A 20,244-nucleotide genomic window follows, 5' to 3' on the forward strand; every position below is an offset into this window, starting at 1 on the left:
AGTCAAGGTAGGTTGAAGGAAGTAATTTATTAAGAGCCAGAGAGGGAAGTATCAGTTATCCTGCCTCAGCAACCGCCCCATCTGAATCCCAGGAATCCGGAATCATATTGATGTCAGACATGATTCCAGATTCCATGCTCCAGAACACATGGCAGAAGTAGAGGCCAATAGAACATATCTTCTTTTCTTAACAGACAAAAGAAACATACAGGAAAAATAAAACAAAATATGAATAAGCTGAATGAGAGAATAAGTTAACTACAATGAAAACATGTTAATCATGAGAGCATTGACAATAATAACAATAATCATGAAAGCATTGGATAAAAAAACACATGAATGTGCAAAACAAAACACTCTGCAGATAACTAGTGTAAAAACAAAGGAAAGTACTAATACATGATAAAATCATCATACTTCTTGGGAGCACAGCGCTGCCTTGTGGAGTGTACACCTTCTTGCACAGATTTATCTACTTGGACCAACTCGTCTGGAATATTCTTGGAATTAATAACAACCTTGGAACTAGAAACATTCTTACTAGAAGAAGACTCCCCAGAAGCAGCAGCAACACCACTTCTCCCTTTCGAATACAAAGCAATTCTTCTGAAATTCCAATTTTGACCATTTTCTAAGACCACATGCCACTTATGTACTTCCTTAACTCTAAGAGGTTCCGAAAACTTAATAATTCCAAACTCTTTCCTACCTAATTTGATTTTGACATAGTCACCAACATCAACTCTACCAACCTTACCTTTGAGACCACTACTTGAACTTTCAAAACTAGGATTAGAACTCTTAACATCTTGATATCTTTCTTCAAACAACCACTGAGGGACCATCTTAGTTTTGGGTACCCTACCCCGCATGCACTCAAAGGGAACTTTATTGGTGACGCTATGGACAGTAGTATTATAAGACCAAACGGCTTCTTCCACAGCACTATGAACATTATGCTGACTTTGCACAGCCAATTGAATGACGCCTTTGACCAACCTATTAATTTGCTCCACCATTCTGTTACCCTGTGGATTGTATAACGAAATGTACCTATGCTTGACACCATGATTAGATAAAAATGTCCGCATAGAAGAAGAAGTCAACTGGGTACCATTATCTGTCAACAAGATACCAGGAAAACTTTCTTTCATAAAAATGGATTTGAGTTGACCAATAACACTTTCAGTAGTTATGTTTTTCATGAACTCAACACACAACCAACGTGAGTATACATCCACTAAAACCCTTGCAAAACGACATTCGCCAGATAAGTAGTCCATAGGACCAATAAAATCCAAACAAACTTTCCTCCAAGGCAAATCCTCATTGCAAGATATTGAACCTAAAGGACGTGAATCAATTTTCAATCTCTTCTCACTCTCCTTGCACAATGAGCAGTTCTCAACCCATCGCCTCACATCATCATCTAAACCAGGCCACCAGAAATTGGCCTTCAAACGTTTGCCAGTCATACTTTGACCAAGGTGACCTTCGTGTGCCAAGGTGAAAAGTCTTTTCCTAAGTGAAAGCGGAGGTACAAACCGTTCACCTCTCAATCAATCAATCAATCAATCAATCAATCAATCAAAGCATTTATATAGTGCGCTACTCACCCGGAGGGTCTCAAGGCGCTGGGGGGGGGGTCCGCTACTGCTCGAACAGCCAGGTCTTGAGCTGCTTCCTGAAGGCGAGGTGGTCTTGGGTCAGGCGGAGGCGGGTCGGAAGGGAGTTCCAAGTCTTTGCGGCCAGGTAGGAGAAGGACCTTCCTCCTGTGGTGGCTCTTCGGATGCGGGGGACGGCGGCGAGGGCGTGGCTGGTCGATCGAAGCTGGCGTTTGGGAGCGTAGAAGTTGAGGCGGCTGTTGAGGTATCCTGGGCCTTGGTTGTGTAGGGCTTTGTGTGCGTGGGTGAGGAGCCGGAAGGTGATTCTCTTGTTGACCGGGAGCCAGTGCAGGTCTCTCAGGTGTCCGGAGATGTGGCTGCGGCGGGGGATGTCCAGGATGAGTCGTGCTGAGGTGTTCTGGATCCGCTGGAGTCTCTTCTGGAGTTTGGCTGTGGTTCCGGCGTAGAGGGAGTTGCCATAGTCCAGACGGCTGGTGACGAGGGCCTGGGTGACTGTCTTCCTGGTCTCGGAAGGGGTCCAACGGAAGATCTTGCGTAGCATGCGCAGGATGTTGAAGCACGACGAGGAGACGGCGTTGACTTGTCTGGTCATGGAGAGGGAGGAGTCCAGGATGAAGCCCAGGTTGCGTGCGTGGTCTGTTGGTTTGGGTGCGCTGCCCAGGGCGGGGGGCCATCAGGAGTCGTCCCAGGCGGAGGGTGAGGATCCTAGGATGAGGACTTCCGTCTTGTCCGAGTTCAGTTTCAGGCGGCTGTTCGACATCCATTTGGCTACGTCTGTCATCACTTCGTGTAGGTTGGCTCTGGCGGTGGCGGGGTCGTTGGTGAGGGAGAGGATCAGCTGGGTGTCGTCGGCGTAGGAGATGATGTTCAGGTTATGCTGGCGTGCGATGGCTGCGAGGGGGCTCATGTAGACGTTGAAGAGTGTTGGGCTGAGCGAGGAGCCTTGAGGAACGCCGCAGATGACTTCGGTGGCCTCCGATCTGAACGGGGGGAGGCGGACTCTCTGTGTCCTTCCGGCGAGGAAGGAGATGATCCACTCCAGTGCCTTCTCCTGGATTCCGACGTTGCTGAGGCGCTGTACTAGGGTACGGTGGCAGACGGTGTCGAAGGCCGCGGAGAGGTCCAGGAGGATGAGGGCCGCTGTTTCTCCGTTGTCGAGCAGGGCTCGGATGTCATCGGTAGCTGCGATCAGGGCGGTCTCGGTGCTGTGGTTGGCCCGGAAGCCAGACTGCGAGAGGTCGAGGGAGCCGTTTGTCTCGAGGAAGGCGGCCAGTTGCTTGTTGACGTTCTTCTCGATGACTTTAGCCGGAAACGGGAGCAGCGAGATGGGGCGGTAGTTCTTAAGGTCGGTGGGGTCGGCTGATGGTTTCTTGAGTAGAGCGCTGAGTTCCGCGTGCTTCCAGCTCTCCGGGAAGGTGGCGGTGTCGAAGGAGGTGTTGATGATGTCCCGCAGGTGGGGTGCGATGACAGTGTCGGCCTTGTTATTATTATTATTATTATTATTATTGCGAATTTTATTATAGCGCCTGGTTACCAAAAAGGCATCCCCGTGCTTATCCAGAGGAAAGCGACGTCACATCAGCACAAGAAATCAGGCAGGAAACAAAAAAGTTTTCAAGAGTTTACGAAAATTTTTAAAAAGCTTGCTTCCGAACGCAAGTACAGAGGAAGGGAATTCCACAGGGTGGCCACCCTTATGGAAAATCTTCTTCCACCAGTTCTTTCTCTCCTCACCCTACTGACTTGCAGCAAGTGTTGATGGTCGGAGCGGAGCGAGCGGGGGGCTTTATAGGCTTGGACCATATCCTCAAGGATGTTGAAGACGTGGTGAGGGCAGGGGTCTGTCGGAGACCCGGAGTGGATGGAGTTCATCGTGCGGGTGGTGTCTTCGATGCGGATCGGGGTCCAGGCACGGAGGGTGGTGGTGGGGGACGGTGGTTCTGTCGTTGCGTGCATCGGTTGAGTGCTGAAGCTGTTGTGGATGTCCACGATCTTGTTGTGGAAGTAGGAGGCGAGGGAGTTGCAGAGGTCTTGCGAAGGGGTGATGTCGTTGTTTCCGGCGTTGGGGTTGGAGAGCTCTTTCACGATGTTGAAGAGTTCCTTGCTGTTGTGTGCGTTGTTGTCCAGTCGTTCCTTGAATGCGGTTTTCTTGGTGGCGTGGATCAGTTGGTGGTGTTTTCGGGTGGCGAGCTTGAGGGCAGTCATGTTGTCCGGTGTTGGGTCTCTGCGCCAGGTTTTCTCGATTGCTATGCAGTTCTTCTTGGAGCTCTTGAGTTCGTCGTTAAACCATGGGGCTTTCTTGCTGCTGGGTCTGCTCGGTGGGGTTTTCAGAGGGGCGAGGTCGTCTGCGCAGTCGCTGATTCATTTCGTGAGGTTGGTGGCCGCTTGGCTGGGGTTCGTTGTGCTGTTGGGAGGCTTCTTGCTCAGGGAGGTCGCGAGCTGGTCGGCTGTGATCTTGTTCCAGCTTCTGCGGGGAACCTGTAGCTGGTGGTGGTGGAGCGTGGTCCTTCTGAAGCTGAAGTGGACGCAGCTGTGGTCAGTCCAGTGGAGTCCCGTGGCGTGGCTGAAGGCGATGTCCTTGCTGGAGGAGAAGATCGGGTCGAGTGTGTGTCCGGCGTAGTGGGTGGGGGTGTTCACCAGTTGCTTGAGTCCGAGGTTGGCGAGGTTGTCCAGCAGGGTGGTGGTGTTGCGGTCGTTGTTGTTCTCCAGGTGGAAGTTGAGGTCCCCGAGGAGGATGTAGTCAGCGGAGAGGAGGGCGTGCGGGCTGATGAAGTCGGCGATGTCTTCGCTGAATTGTGTGCGTGGTCCCGGGGGTCTGTAGATGAGGGTGCCTCTGAGGGTTGTCTTGGGGTTGATGTGGATCTGGAAGTGCAGGTGTTCGGCGGGTGCGAGGGTGTCGTCGGCGTTGGTCGTGATGCGGATGGTGTTCCTGTGGATGATGGCGATGCCTCCTCCTGTCTGGTTGACGCGGTCCCTCCGGATGATCTTGTAGCCGTCCGGGATGGCGATGGCAATGTCGGGCGCTGAGGAGGCGTTCATCCAGGTTTCCGTGAGGAAGGCGACGTCTGGGGCTGTGGTGTCGAGCAGGTTCCAGATCTCGACGGCGTGTCTGTGGATGGAGCGGGTGTTGAGCAGGATGCACTTCAGGTGGGTGCTGTTGGTGTTCGGCTTGGTGGGTGCTGGTGTGGCTTGGGTCCGGTTGCAGGTGAACTTGCAGGAGTGGCAGCAGAAGGGTCCGTGGGTGCGTCTCGGTGTGGCTCGGTAGCAGCCCGGGGTCCTGCCGGTGTTGAGTGCGTTGAGTTCGGTGGCGTTGTAGATTCGTCGGGTCGGCTTCAGTCGGTGGGGGCCAGGGGTCCTGGCACTGGGCGCGGTCCAGGCGCGGACGGGCGCAGACGGGCTTACCTTTGGCGCGCCTTCGACGCACAATCGGCGCGCCAGCTGCGCGTCACCGCTGCGCGTTTGCCACTCTGCCATAAGTGGAGAGTGGGGGGGCGGAGCGAGGGAGGAGCAGCTAGGAGGCGGGAGCGGGGCGGCGAATGGGAAGGGCTGAAGAGGGAAGGGGGCGGGGCCGCAGGGGGCAGCGGCGGGGAGCGGGGAGGTGGCGGGAAGCGCGGCAGGGGCCGGGAGCGACAGGAGGGGAACAAACAATACAGAAGATAAACACTTAAACTATACGGGGCACAGGAAAGAAACAAGGGGCAATGTTACACAACAGACAATGGGACACCTACTCCAAACGCGGCGCTGGCGGGGCAAGAGCACCGATCAGCGGTGCACAGGAACACAGCTGCTGGCAGCGGCGGCACTGGCGGCAAGGGGGGGCAGCCTGAGCTCACTCCAGAGGAGAGTGCACGGTGCGAGGGGGTGACCGGCCCGATGGGTCAGAGGTCACTCAACACAAAGTCATCAGAACTCCCCAGACTAAGTTCTTCTTGCAATTTCACAAAACTCCGTAAAGAAGGCTTTACATCACCTTCCCTTTTCCACCCTAGACGAATAGCACTAATCAATTCAGCAAAGTCAAGGTCAGCTACAACAGCTTGATGCCACTCTTCTCTAGAAATGGAGTTAAAGTAAAACGAACAAGCATCATCAAAGCCAGCAACCAAACAAACAGTCTCATCGTTATAATCAACACTCTTCAGACTTAATAGGTAGACGTGATAAGCAATCTGCTTGCACATTTTTCCACCCAGAAATATGTTGCAAAGAAAAGTCGTACTCTTGTAATTTTGCAGCAAACCTCATCAGACGAGGAGAGCCGTTATTAGCACCACCAGGTGACAGTATCTTAATAAGTGGTTTATGGTCTGTTCTCACTGAAAAATGCGTGCCCCACACATACGTGCGAAAGTGAGAGACTCCCCAAACAGCAGCTTTCGCTTCACGTTCTATTACTGCATAATTTCGTTCAGAGGCACTAAGTGTGCGTGATGCAAAAGCTACAGTCCTTTCTATGTCATTGTTCCTTTGAGAAAGGATGGGACCAATACCATGAGCACTGGCGTCAACTGTTACAAAGGTGTCTTTCCCAGGTTCAAAAGTAGAAAGAATGCCTGCATTAACGATTTCAAGCTTAATCTTTTCGAAAGCATCAGATTGTTGTGAACCCCACTCAAATTGTACACCCTTTCTAAGAAGTAGTCTTAACGCTTCAGTCTTGTGTGCAAAATTAGAAACAAACTTGGAGTAATACTCCACCAATCCTAAAAAGGATTTCAATTGGTCCTTATTTGAGGGAAGAGGAGCACATCTAATAGCCTTCAACAAATCTTCTTTGGGTTTGACACCAGAATGTGATATGGTATAACCTAAATAATCTATTTCTGTTAACAAAAACTAACATTTATCTTTTCTAAGTGTAAGGCCAGCATTTGAAAACACATGTAACACTTTGGCTAAATTATTATTGTGCTCCGATTCATCAATCCCTGTAATCAAAACATCGTCTTGAAAAAAATGAACATGTTTCAAATTCTTTAACAAAGAATGCATCATGCGTTGAAACACGCTGGCCGCAGAGGCCAGCCCAAATGGTAACCTTTTAAATTGAAACACTCCCTCTACGGTGACAAAGGCAGTAAGTTCCCTGGACTTGGGGTGTAAGACAACCTGATGATAGGCTGAACGAAGATCAAGTTTGCTAAAAAACTTTGCCTTGTCCATGAGAAGAACCATTTCAGAAATAATAGGGAGAGGGAATTTGTCCACGATAATATTCTGATTGAGGGACCTAAGGTCCACACAAAAACGAAGCTTACCATCTTTTTTTTGAGTAATATCAACAGGAGAAAGCCACTCAGAGACTTCTACAGGTTCTATTATATCCTGTTCTCGCATGTCATCTAACATTTCTTTTACTTCATTACGAATGGCAATAGGAATTCTCCTAAGAGCATGTCTCACAGGAGAAGCATCTTTTTTAAGTTTTATTTCATGCATGTAACCCTCTAATTTGCCTAGGTTTGTCCAAAATACATCACTGTACTTATCCAGTATGGCATTAACATTGTGAAAATCATCAACAGCAAGCACACTTTCAATAGATCTTGGGTCTAGGATGATGTGCAGATCATATTGTTGTATCCAGCCTAAAATGGCTGGACCCTCATCTGAAATATATACTTTCCCAGAAGTACATCTCCCTTTAAATTCAAATGAAGCATCCATAACGTTCATGATGTTAATAATCTGGCCACTATATGCTTTTGGAATAATATCACTTTTATGGAGTGGTACATTAGGCCAGTGTTCGTTAAATAAACGCAAAGGAACGATTGAAAACATAGAACCTGGATCAACCAAGAGCGTTATGGCAACCCCATTAACAACAAAGGTAGCTTTAGGTCTTTGAAGACCAACACAAAGACAATTTTCTAGCTCATTGCATTCTTCTATGCATAAAGACATTTCATTAGAAACATTGTCATCATCAACATATGCAACCTTATTGAGTGAAGGAAACCTACAGGCTTTGCTGATATGGCCTCTTTTGCCACATTTCATACAAGTTTTATCTCTTGCAAAACAACCTGCAAAATCTGCTGCATGAGCCATGCTTCCACAGCGGAAACAACCCACAAATTTACTTTTTGCAAATGGACTAACATTCTTGTTTTTCTGTTTAAAATTTGAAAATTTGGGCTTAACAGCAGTAGAGATAGAGTTTTTTTGCTTGACATCCGTAGAGACATAGTTTTTATCAACTCTGTTCACTATATTAACAGAATCATCCTTCTTTAACTCCAAACTGTGCATCTCCTCCATACACTTATCAGATTCTTTAACGACTTTGGCAATAGCAGTAGCCTCCATTAGACTAGGATTTCTGGCCGCCCAAAGTTTTTGTTGCATCCTCTTATTTTTGCCTTGGACGATTAACTGATCTCTGATCATCTGATCAGTCATGGGACCAAAATCGCACTTTAACGAGAGTTCCCTTAAACGTGTGACCATTTGATCCACAGATTCTTTGTCTTTTTGCGGCATGGTATAAAATTTATGTCTTTGCATGACGATATTGACTTTTTTTCCAAAGTATTTTTCAAGTCTCACTTTTGCTTCCACATATGGATTGTCAACAGGTTCACCATCCGCACCACGCAATTCTGGTAGGAATTTAAAAGCATGTTGACCTCCTTTACCAAGGGAGTTTAATAAGATTGCTTTTTTCCGTGTCAAAGGAAATCTCAGTCCATCGATGGCTTCCAAGTAATTTTCAAAGTAACCTATCCATTCTTCCCATTCAATGGTAGGTGTATCTCCATCAATTAGAAACGGAGGAGGCGGTGCAATAGTAGAATTTGCAGTTGTAGCCATTTTAATGTATAAGTATCGTATGCGAGTTTAGGCTGAGGCAGGAAGGGTTTGAATAAATTATTGAGGTGTTATGGTTAACACAGTAGAGTCTTCTGAATTTAAATTAAAAAAAACAAAAAATAAAAAAAAACTTTTATTTTTATTTTTATTTTTTATATAAAGTCACTGTAAGCTACAGAGGTTATTTAATTGAAATGGTATTTATTTTACTCTAAATTCCTTCAATGAAGTGACAAACATTGAAGTAGGTTGCCTTGGTAGCGTCAAACACGGTAAAATTTGACGAAAACGTTACGTGGTTGGCAAATGCTGGTTGGCAAAACGGACAAAATGGCTGCCGAGCGTAAGAACGTGATGTCGTCAGGCAAAGACGCGTGTGATATGGTGTGCGCGTTAGGTTGCAGCGTCTCGCGGTCAGCGCAGTTTGAAAAGCGCAAAGAGAGTCTCGTGGCAAAGTTTGCCGGTCAGCGCTTTGAAAGGATGCCGCGTGACAGCAACTTTTTGCCAAATAAAATGAAAATGTTGCGGAGGTTACCTGTGGGGGAATACAAGGAATGAAGACTCACGAAGGCGCCAGAGGAAAGGTCCGCACAGGAACAGCAGGAATGCCGAAACACCGTGAACGGCAACAGGAACCAGCAGGTACTTGAAAGACGCGGTGGCCGGACTGCACCGCAGAGCAGGATCGTCGCCAAATATTGTGGAGTAGAAACCTTCCGGAGTCGAGGTAGGTTGAAGGAAGTAATTTATTAAGAGACAGAGAGAGAAGTATCAGTTATCCTGCCTTAGCAACCGCCACGTCTGAATCCAAGGAATCCGGAATCATATTGATGTCAGACATGATTCCAGATTCCATGCTCCAGAACACATGGCAGAAGTAGAGGCCAATAGAACAACATTCACCCCCAGTCAACTGATCTGGGTTTAATCCATCATCATTCTTTAGCTCACTCCACCACCCCAGTTCAGACATGGCCATATGCAAATGAGGCTGACCCTGTGCATCATGGGAACAGTCCAGCCCTTGCCCCTATTTAGGCATAGCAATCCAACCCTTAGGTAGGCATTATCCATGCGAACCAAATACAGGCATGGTCTCCTAGATCCGTCCAACTACGTCACAACGAGTTCTTGGAAAACCAGACTCTTAAGTCTTTAGGACTTCCCCTTGCTTGAATTATTGATTTCTTTAAGAACTCATTTATTATGCATGAACATCCATTCCTTAGGGGTTCATTCATGACGTTCCTATGCCCGACTTTTACATCAATACTGGCATTCCTAAAACACCTTCAAGGTATAAATACATCTTCACTTGCCCTGGCAAACTATGGTGCGCGGTACGATCTAGCTGCATACTTGCACGACGCTGTTCACCACGGCAAGTTCGGAAGGAGATCGAGTCCCCGCCTAACGCACTGACCAGACGCTGTCATCGTCCTCGCAGAGAATCCAGCTCCAGTGTTTCTGACTCTCCTTGCGGGGTGTTAGAGATCGAGACCCAGAAAGAGATTCTAACCTCTCTCAATCTCAGGTATGGAGCAGACTAGAACCTAGAGGGACTTTTGGCAAATCTTGGCAACACCAATTCAAACTATAGCTAAACTAGACTATAGAAAAACAGCACCTACTTCTCACCTCATACTACACTTAGGTTAGGTGCACTGGGGTAGAATTAGTTAGAAGCACCAGTTGAGTATTTATATTTTAGCCTGTGTTATTTATGTATGTATTCTTATGAATATATGTCATAACTACAAACCATGCTATTACAGTATTATTTTATCATACTGCTAACGCTGTATGTATTATACTTCGCATTCTGTCTTACGATTGTAGCAGCTCATGTCTCTTGCACGAGAAATAAGACTGTTCAATAAACCCTTTTATTGAAACGCCGGTCTATCTATTTCTGTGTAACCTCTGTAGAAACGAAGCATGCACGATTGACTGAGTGAAACTGTTATCTATTGTTTCCACAATTCTGAGACTGTTCCGATTTTAAAGGGAAACTACGTTGTCATGTTTATGCGGTTGTCAGAAATAATCCCTTCTTGTTCATTCGAGAAGTTTCTAGTGACCTCTGAGTTAGCTGGCACACACTAGTAATTAAGTTTAATGTACTCGATAGAGACATACTGACCTCAGTCCTATGTCAAAACTATTGTGTATATTATTCCAATGCGCAGAGCCTATCAGGGATATAGGAACTGCACTACAGATGTTGACACTTATATTACTGCTCTGCACAAATTGGCTGCGGGATGTCAGTTTGATTTTTTTTTAGAGCAGCTCATTCGTGACCAGTTCATCTGCCAATGCACTGACATGTCCATCAAGCAGAAATTACTTTAGTTAGGAAATCCCTCTTTAACAGAAAGCATTAGGATTGCAAAAAGTATCAAGACTTCTTTGAAATTGGCAAGGGAAGGACAAAACTGATGATCGTGTCAATGCTATTTCAACCAAGAACGACAGGGAAAAAGTTGTTATAATGCCTTTTTCGTAGTCCGCAAATTCACAATCATCATTTGTTAATCCTACACAGCAAAACTCTCTTTATAAGCAAAGCAATATCTGTTCCAAATGTGGTTTTCCTCAATATCAAAAAGGGAATTGGGGGTGCCCTGCTAGAAATGCACAAACCCTCAATGGCGAATTGAGGGTTTGTGTTGATCTTAGAGCCCTTAACAAAGTGATATGTTGTAGTCCAGCATTTCTCAAACTGAGGTCCACGGACCGCCAGGGATCCATGACACATTCCGCAGGACGGACTTGAGTGACTGAAGTCCTACTGAAAAACGAAACGCCCATGCGCTCTCAGAGCACATAAGAGCTGTGAATGTGGCGCTGGGGCGGTGAAACCACAATACAATCCCGGCAAAACCACAAAAAATCTGGCCAATCACCATTCAACTTTAGGTGCTGACGGGTGATTGGCATTAAGGCTTATTATTTTATTATTTACTTCTGCTGTTACCCAATGTCGAGTTCGCACAGCAGTGTGTGCATTTCCTCTTGTGTTTGCGGCCAGCCCCGGGGCATTTTGCTACAATATGTCCCCTTTTGCCCTTGAATCAGAGTGCAGCTGTGCCTCTTGTATCGAGGCTGAAGAGCATTCGAGCACCTCAAACCGGCAGGAGGGCTCTTCCTCTGGAACTGCATGTGAGTGTTTTATTTATTTACAGTAAAAGCGTGCGCATGCTTTAAAAATGCCTCATGTAACATAGCTGCCATTGTTTCAGATTGCCTTTGTTGACATTTTCATATTTTCAATCAAGCATGCGCGTGATGCACCAAGAGCTTTTGGATGCAGTTTGTTACTTGCTGGTTCTTTAATTTTCTTAGTTTCACCTTAATTGTCTCAGGTCCCTGGCTCCTTCATTCCCCTTGTATTATTTTTCGGGAGGGAAGTGAAAGAGTCCAACCACTTTGGAACACAGGCACCCCCTACGCCAGCAGTCCTACTGCTGCTGGCCACTTCTGCTCGAGGGTAGAAATGCTGCCAGTACCCCAGGTCACTCCCCACGCCGCACGGCTCCAGCTGATCGCCGAGTCTCTGCCGATGTCGAGGGTTCACCCCTGGTGGCTGCTAACTGTTTTTGCTAACTGTTTTCTTTTTCCCCCTCTGTCTGCTGTATACTCCACTGTTTTCCTTTGTGGCTATACTGTTTTTGGAGGCGCTCCTTTTGTGCCCCAGACCTCTGTGACCCCCCCACAACCCCCGCATCCCGCCGCTGCTTCCCCGCGGCCCTGCCCCCTTTTTCCTTTTGTACCCTCTGCCCTCTCGCCCATTGGCCGCCCGATCCCACCTCCCAGCTGCTCCTCCCTCCCACTTGGCTTCTTATGGAGGCAGCACGGCGCAGGTGAGTGTGACCTCACCGCAGGTCACTCTCCATGCCGCACGGCTCCAGCTGATCGCCGAGTCTCTGTCCCTCTGCTCCGCCGCTGTCGAGGGTTCGCCCCTGGTGGCTGCTAACTGTTTTTGCTAACTGTTTTCTTTTCCCCCTCTGTCTGCTGTATACTCCACTGTTTTCCTTTGTGACTGTACTGTTTTGGAGGCGCTCCTTTTGCGCCCCAACCCTCTGTGACATCCCACCCACTCCCCGCTTCCTGCCACTGCTCCCCCAGGGCCCCGCCCCCTTTTTCCTTTTATACCCCCTGCCCTCGCCCATTGGCCACCCCGCTCACGCCTCCCAGCTGCTCCTCCCTCCCACTTCGCCTATTATGGAGGCAGCGCCGGCGGCCGCGAAGCGGGCGCGCTGCTGGCGCACCGAAGGCACACCAAAGGCAAGCCCGTCTGCGCCCGTCCGCGCCCGTCCGCGCCTGGACCGCGCCCAGCGCCAGAACCCCTGGCTCCAGCCACTGCCAGGGCACCTGACTAAGATACGACACCGCTACCCTCATCACACTCCACACAGGACGACCTGCCGCCTGCCACCAAGCCACCCCGAGGCACACCCACGGACCCTTCACCTGCCAAGCATGCAAATTCACCTGCCTCCGAACCTGCACCCCACCCACCGAACACAGCAACGACAACAACAACCACCTCAAGTGTATACTCTTCAACACCCGCTCCGTCCACAAACACGCCGTCGAACTCTGGGAACTCCTTGATACAACAGCACCAGACGTCGCCTTCCTCACGGAAACCTGGATGAACGCCTCCTCGGCCCCCGACATCTCCATAGTCATCCCAGACGGCTACAAAATCACCCGGAAGGACCGCGTCAACCAAACCGGAGGAGGAATCGCCATCATCTACAGGAACACCATCCGCGTCACGACCAACACCGAAGACACACTCACCGCTGTCGAACACCTACACTTCCAGATCCACACCGACCCCCTGACCACCCTCAGAGGAATGCTCATCTACAGACCCCCATGCCTACGGACACACTTCAGCGTACCCATCGCCGACTTAATCAGCCCGCACACCCTAGCCTCACCAGAGTACATCCTCCTAGGGGACCTGAACTTCTACCTGGAGAAAAACAACAACAACAACACCCCCACCCTGCTCAACAACCTCGCCAACCTCGGACTCAACTGGTGCAACTGGTGCACACGCCCACCCACCTCACTGGCCACGCGCTCGACCCCATCTTCTCCGCCAGCAACCACATCTCCTTCAGCCACTCCACCAGTCTACACTGGACCGACCACAGCTGCATCCACTTCACCTTCAAGAAGACCACATCCCACCACCACACGCTACAGATCCCCCGCAGATGCTAGAACATCTAGAACATCTGAAGGGATCATACAGATCCCCCGCAGATGCTAGAAAATCTCCACAGACCAGCTGACCACATCGCTGAGCCAGAACCCACCTGTCGACACCCCTGACACCAACGAAGTAGCAGACAATCTCGCACAGTGGATCACCAACTGCGCCGACGACCTCGCTCCACTGAAGAAACCCCCAGGCAAAACTAGCAACAGAAAAACCTCATGGTTCACAGATGCCCTCAAAATCGCAAAGAAATCATGCCGAACCCTCAAAGAAGCCTGGCACCACAAACAGACATCATAAAACATGACAGCCCTCAAGAGCGCCACCCGCAAATACCACCAGATGATCTGCACCACCAAAAGGACTTCATTCAAAGAGCGGCTGGACAACAACTCCCACAACAGCAAGGAACTCTTCAGCATCGTCAAAGAGCTCTCCAACCCCAGCGCCAGCAACAACGACATCACACTGTCGCAAGACCTCTGCAACTCCCTCGCTGCATTCTTCCACCGCAAGATCACAGATATACACGACAGCTTCGGACCCCAGACTCTGCCTCAAGTCACCAAACCAACAACCACCACCACCATCCTCAGCGCATGGACGCCCATCAGCACTGAAGACACCACCCGCGTCATGAACACCATCCACTCCGGCTCCCCCTCCGACCCATGCCCTCATCATATCTTCAACAAAGCCGACACCATTATCGGACCCTACCTCCGGAATGTCATTAACAGCTCCTTCACGTCATCCACCTTCCCTGGAAGCTGAAAACACGCAGAAATCAATGCCCTTCTGAAGAAACCAACAGCGGACTCCAAAGACCTCAAGAACTTTCTCCCCATCTCTCTTCTCCCCTTTCCGGCTAAAGTCATCGAGAAGACCGTCAATAAACAGCTGACTGCATTCCTCAAAGCCAACAACTCGCTTGACCCATACCAGTCCGGCTTCCGAGCCAACCACAGCACCGAGACCGCCCTCATCGCAGCCACCGATGACATCAGGACTCTGATGGGCAACGGAGAGACAGCCGCCCTCATCCTCCTGGACCACTCGGCAGCCTTTGATACCGTCTGCCACCGCACCCTAATAACCTGCCTCTACAACACTGGGATCCAAGGAAAGGCCCTGAAATAGATCACATCGTTCCTCTCCGACAGAACCCAGAAAGTCCGCCTCCCTCCCTTCTGCTCCGAGGCCACCAAGATCATCTGCGGCATACACCAGGGCTCCTCACTCAGCCCAACCCTCTTCAATATCTACATGAGCCCCCTCGCCACCATCGCACGCAAACACAACATCAAAATCATCTCCTACGCCGACGACACCCAACTGATACTCTCCCTCACCAAAGATCCTCTCACCGCCAAAGCCAACTTTCAGGACGGAATGAAAGATGTCGCAGAATGGATGAAGCACAGCCGTCTGAAGCTCAACTCGGACAAGACGGATGTTCTTATCCTAGGACAATCTCCATCCGCCTGGGACAACTCCTGGTGGCCCATGACACTGGGCACCGCACCGACTACCACGGACCATCACGCAACCTGGGATTCTCTCCTGGACTCCTCCCTCACGATGACCAAGCAAATCAACGCAGTCTCGTCCTCATGCTTCAACACCCTGCGCATGCTCCGAAAGATCTTCCGGTGGATCCCCACTGAAACCAGAAAGACGGTCACCCAGACCCTCATCACCAGCCAACTAGACTACGGGAACGCCCTATACGCAGGAAACACAGCCAAACTTCAGAAACGGCTTCAGCGCATACAGAACGCCTCCGCACGACTCATCCTCGACATCCCTCGCCACAACCACATATCCGCCCACCTGAGAAACCTGCACTGGCTCCCCGTTAGCAAAAGGATCATGTTCAGGCTGCTCACCCACACACACAAAGCACTCTACAACATGGGCCCCAAATACCTCAACAACCGCCTCTCGTTCTACACCCCCACCCGCCAGCTCCGCTCCGCCAGCCTCGCCCTCGCCACGATCCCACGGATTCGCAGAGCCACCGCCGGAGAGAGATCGTTCTCCTACCTGGCAGCCAAGACATGGAACTCCCTCCCCGCACACCTATGATTGACCCAGGACCATCTCACCTTCAGGAGACACCTCAAGACCTAGTTATTCGAGCAGTAGCGGCACCCCCCTCCCTTCAGTGCCTTGATACCCTCACGGGTGAGTAGCACGCTCTACAAATGTATTGATTGATTGATTGATTGATAGCACTTGCTGTCCTTAACTCTCCCAGTCCCTTATGTTTGCCAAAGCTGGCATCGATGTTGCTGCCACACTGCCTGCAACTATACCTCCTTAAACGTAGGCTGCATGCCGCTCAGCAAACACCATCCTCCCGCTATTTACAAATGCTGGTATTTATGGAGCAGCGCTGCTGGAGAGCTGGAGGCTAATCTGAGGCAGCAAGTATGACCCGGGGCATTTTGCTACCATATGTAGTCTATTTCAGGTACCACATTTTTTCACAAAGCTTGATTTAGTGTCTGCCTATCATCAGGGATTTTTGGTAGAAGAAACACGTCATCTCACAGCTTTTATCTCAACTCTAGGGACATTTCAGTACTGCGAAATGCCTTTTGGTTTGGCGTTGGCAGCTTCTGTTTTTCAGAGACTGATGTCTGAGTTGCTGAAAGGAATTCATAATGTCTCTGTTTTCCATGGTGATGTTCTGATTCATGCTAGTTCATGCTTGGAGCATGATCACGGTTTGAAACAAGCACTTTCCACTTTTGACAAAGCAGGTGTTGTTCTTAAAAGAGAGAAATGCCAGTTTGTTAAAACCTCTGTAGAATACCTCGGCCACGTTGTCTCTGAGGAAGGCGTGCGTCCAAAGCCAGCTTTATTTGAGGCCATTCTTGATGCATCTACACCTGTTGATAAGGTTGGTGTCAAATCATTTTTAGGTATGTGTGAATTTTATTCACCGTTCATACCTGATTTTGCATCCAGAGTCAGAGCTATTTTGGCCTCATTGAAAGACAGGTCAGAATTAGTGTGGAGTGAAGAATGTTCTGTTGCCTTTGCGGACATACAAAGACAATTTACCAGTGTAAATGCTCTAAAACCTTTTGATTTCAATCTTAAATGCCGTTTGACTGTTGATGCCAGTAAGTTTGGTGTTGGTGCTGAGCTTACTCAGAAGGATGTGCATTCTGAATACACCATCGGCTATGCATACAGAGTATTAAGAGAGCCTGAAGTACATTACTCTGGTATAGAGAAAGAATGTTTAGCTTGTTGGTGGGCAATAGAAACATTGAAGTGTTATCTCTGGGGGAAAAGTTTTTTTTTGCGTACTGATCACAAACCTTTATTTTCAATTCTCAATGGGACCAATTGCAAGACTAGCACTCCCAGAATTGCAAGACTTGGAGCAAGACTTCTACAATTCAATTTTGAGGTAATTCATATTTCGTGAGTAAGAAATGTGAAAGTGGATTATTTGTCAAGAAATCCTACTGTTGAGAAGGATGAGCGATGATGAGTTTTGTTTTATTGCTGCTTTAGATGTAGAGAATTGTTGTCACTTTACAGAAGAAGCGTGGGGAGGAAGTTTGAAATGTGATTTTTCTTTAAACAAAGTCATGAAAATGGTCATCTCTGGTTGGCCTAGGGAAAAAACTCTAGAGCTTATTATACAACCTTTTTTCAAAGTGTCAGAGGAGTTAACTATAGAAGAGGGTCTTTTGTTGCGAAATGATAAGTTAGTTCCCCCTTCTGAGCTGAGTCGCAGTATCTTAACCAAAGCACATGAAGCTCATTTGGGTTCTTCTTTGACCAAGAGGAGGGTGAGAGAGTCATTTTGGTGGCCTCAGATGGATGGTGAAATTGTTGGGTTGGTCAAGAATTGTTGTGTGTGTTCTACTTCTGATAAATCTTTCAAAATGTGTTATCCACCTTTGACACCCATTGACTGTCCTTCAGGACCTTGGAAACATTGTTGGCATTGATCTAGTAGGGCTCTTCAATATTCATTCAAATAATTCTCATTTTGCTTTGGTCCTCGTGGATTACTATTCCAAATGGCTGTTTGTAAAAATTGTTGGAGAGCCAGATTCCAAACCTGTCATTCTTTTCCTCAAAGTTGTTTTTATGAGTGAAGGCATACGTGAAGAGATCATCTCAGAAAATAGTGTCCAATCGGTCTCTGGTGAGGTTGAGACATTTTTACGTGAAAGTTCCATTTATCATTATTAGAGTTCTCTGTACAACCCACAAGCTAATGGACTCATGGAACGTTTTAATAGAGTGCTGGGTGAGTGTGTAAGGTGGGCTTTTGCCAATAAATGTGATGTCTATAATGTAAGTATGGGCGAAATTTGCGAATTCGCGTTCCGCCAATTTGCGCGAAAGCGAATTCGCGGCCCGTGAATATGTGCGAACATGTGAATTTTTTTATTTTACCGTGTTCGCGGGTTTTTTTTTCAGCGCGGCTCCAGCCAACTTACCCATGCGGTCGTTTTTGGTCGCGAGCATCTTGTTCGCGGGAGGAAAAAAACTCAGAATCAAGGTAAGTCAACGCAGTGCGCGCGAGATTGTATTTTTGAAGCGCGAACAAATAAAAAAAAAATCGCAAACTTGCGGATTTTTGGCAATTTCGCGCAATTCGCGGAACGCAAAATTGTCAAATATCCGCAAATTTCGCAAGCGGAACAAATTTTCAGCCCATGCTTACTATAATGCCATCCAATCCATGTTGTGGTTTTATAGAACCACTCAGCATTCCACTACAGGTTTCTCTCCTTTTGAGGCTCCCAAAGGAAGAAAACCTGCTTTGTAATTTAGACCAGCTCGGATGAGTAGGTTTTTAAAATCTAGTTTACCTTTTCAGTGTCATAATGATCAGCGTTTACGCAATGTGGACTGTGCTCAGCAAAACCAGGAAATGCATTATGATAGCAGAAAACATGTCAAAGTATGTCCATGAGGGTAGGTGATCTTGTACGGATTAAAAGTCCTAATTTAGTGAAGAAAGGTGAGGCAACCTTTTCCGATCCTATGGTGATTGACAAAGTGTGTGGGAATGCTGTAAGGGTCCAAGGTCGAAATTGGTGGAATCTTTCTCAAATTGTCAAAGTTAAAAAAAGATTTCTTTCAATTCCGCACTATGTTGGTGGTGATTGTATAAAACCTGCTGATTCACATGCAAATTTTAGACAATCCTTGGTAGTTCCCAACACGTCTCGTGGTTTTTGTATTAGACACAATGAATGTGTTTTAATTCCTGATGAGTCTCCACGGAGGAGCATTAGAGTTCGGAGGATTCCCAGCAGGTACCGTTAGTACTGTTTATTATTTATTGTCTATATTTTCAAGTTTAGCTGTCTCCTTTATTGGGAAATACCTTCTTGTATATATCTTAAAGTAATATGAACTGTGCTTTTCTTGCTTATGTTATGCTGTTTCCATTTAGCTTTGTCATTGCATTTTTAGGCTGTTCATTTTTTTCGTAGTACTTTGACAAGGGTTTGTCTTGAAAAAAAAAGGATAAACTCAATGTAGTAATGTTCCATCCCTGATGCCTTATGTGTAATGGATGTCTCACTTTAATTGTGTTCATTCTCTCATAGAATGACGGTTGGCTGGAGTTCTGTCTGCCTGAAGCACTCGGGGGTACTGCTTGTGAACTGGATCAAAGCATTGTTTAAACTACAACATTGTAAACCACGTATTTCAATATTTCCTTATTAGAGACACGTAGAAGTGGTTTCAGGGAGAATAAACCCTTGGTCCTTAAGAATAGCCTTTTGGTTGGCTAGTAACATGTTAACCAGCGGAACTGAAGTACATTATTTCCACTGAGTTACCAAATTCCACATGTTTTATTCATACCGGATAGAGGCTAAATTATTTTTTTAAATGTCCTACTAGCCATGTATTTTTAATCCCCCCCACTCCTATCTTTTCTTTATCTACCACATAGTCTCCCAACAAAGAGCTCCCACTTAACACGTAGGTCAGAGCAAGTCCCGTTCTACATAGGAACATGAAGAACCCAATGATGAAGCATTCCACCAAGAACAAAAACTGCGGTGGGTGAGGGTTATCTAAGGAAAACTTTCCCACTTGGCCTCTTATGGAGGCATCACGGCGCAGGTGACTCTCCACGCCGCACGGCTCCAGCTGATTGCCGAGTCTCTGTCCCTCTGCTCCGCCGCTGTCGAGGGTTCGCCCCTGGTGGCTGCTAACTGTTTTTGCTAACTGTTTTCTTTTTCCCCCTCTGTCTGCTGTATACTCCACTGTTTTCCTTTGTGACTGTACTGTTTTTGGAGGCGCTCCTTTTGCGCCCCAACCCTCTGTGACATCCCACCCGCTCCCCGCTTCCTGCCACTGCTCCCCCAGGGCCCGTCCCCTTTTTCCTTTTGTACCCCCTGCCCTCGCCCATTGGCCACTCCGCTCACGCCTCCCAGCTGCTCCTCCCTCCCACTTCGCCTATTATGGAGGCAGCGCCGGCGGCTGCGAAGCGGGCGCGCTGCTGGCCCACCGAAGGCACACCAAAGGCAAGCCCGTCTGCGCCTGTCCGCGCCTGGA

The 20,244-nt window shown here is 48.0% G+C and overlaps 1 protein-coding gene across 1 annotated transcript in view; it reads right to left on the minus strand.

Annotated features, from left to right (window-relative positions):
- Nucleotides 1-845, minus strand: part of LOC144769780 (olfactory receptor 5V1-like) — a 39,855-nt gene extending 39,010 nt beyond the window's left edge. Inside the window, exon 1 of the mRNA XM_078653965.1 lies at nucleotides 418-845. Coding sequence (XP_078510091.1) covers nucleotides 418-845 — 428 coding nt within the window. The remainder of the gene's footprint in view (nucleotides 1-417) is intronic.
- Nucleotides 846-20,244: the final 19,399 nt, after the last annotated feature.

The sequence above is a fragment of the Lissotriton helveticus genome, chromosome 7 (assembly GCF_964261635.1).
Source record: "Lissotriton helveticus chromosome 7, aLisHel1.1, whole genome shotgun sequence".
Taxonomy (NCBI): Eukaryota; Metazoa; Chordata; class Amphibia; order Caudata; family Salamandridae; genus Lissotriton; species Lissotriton helveticus.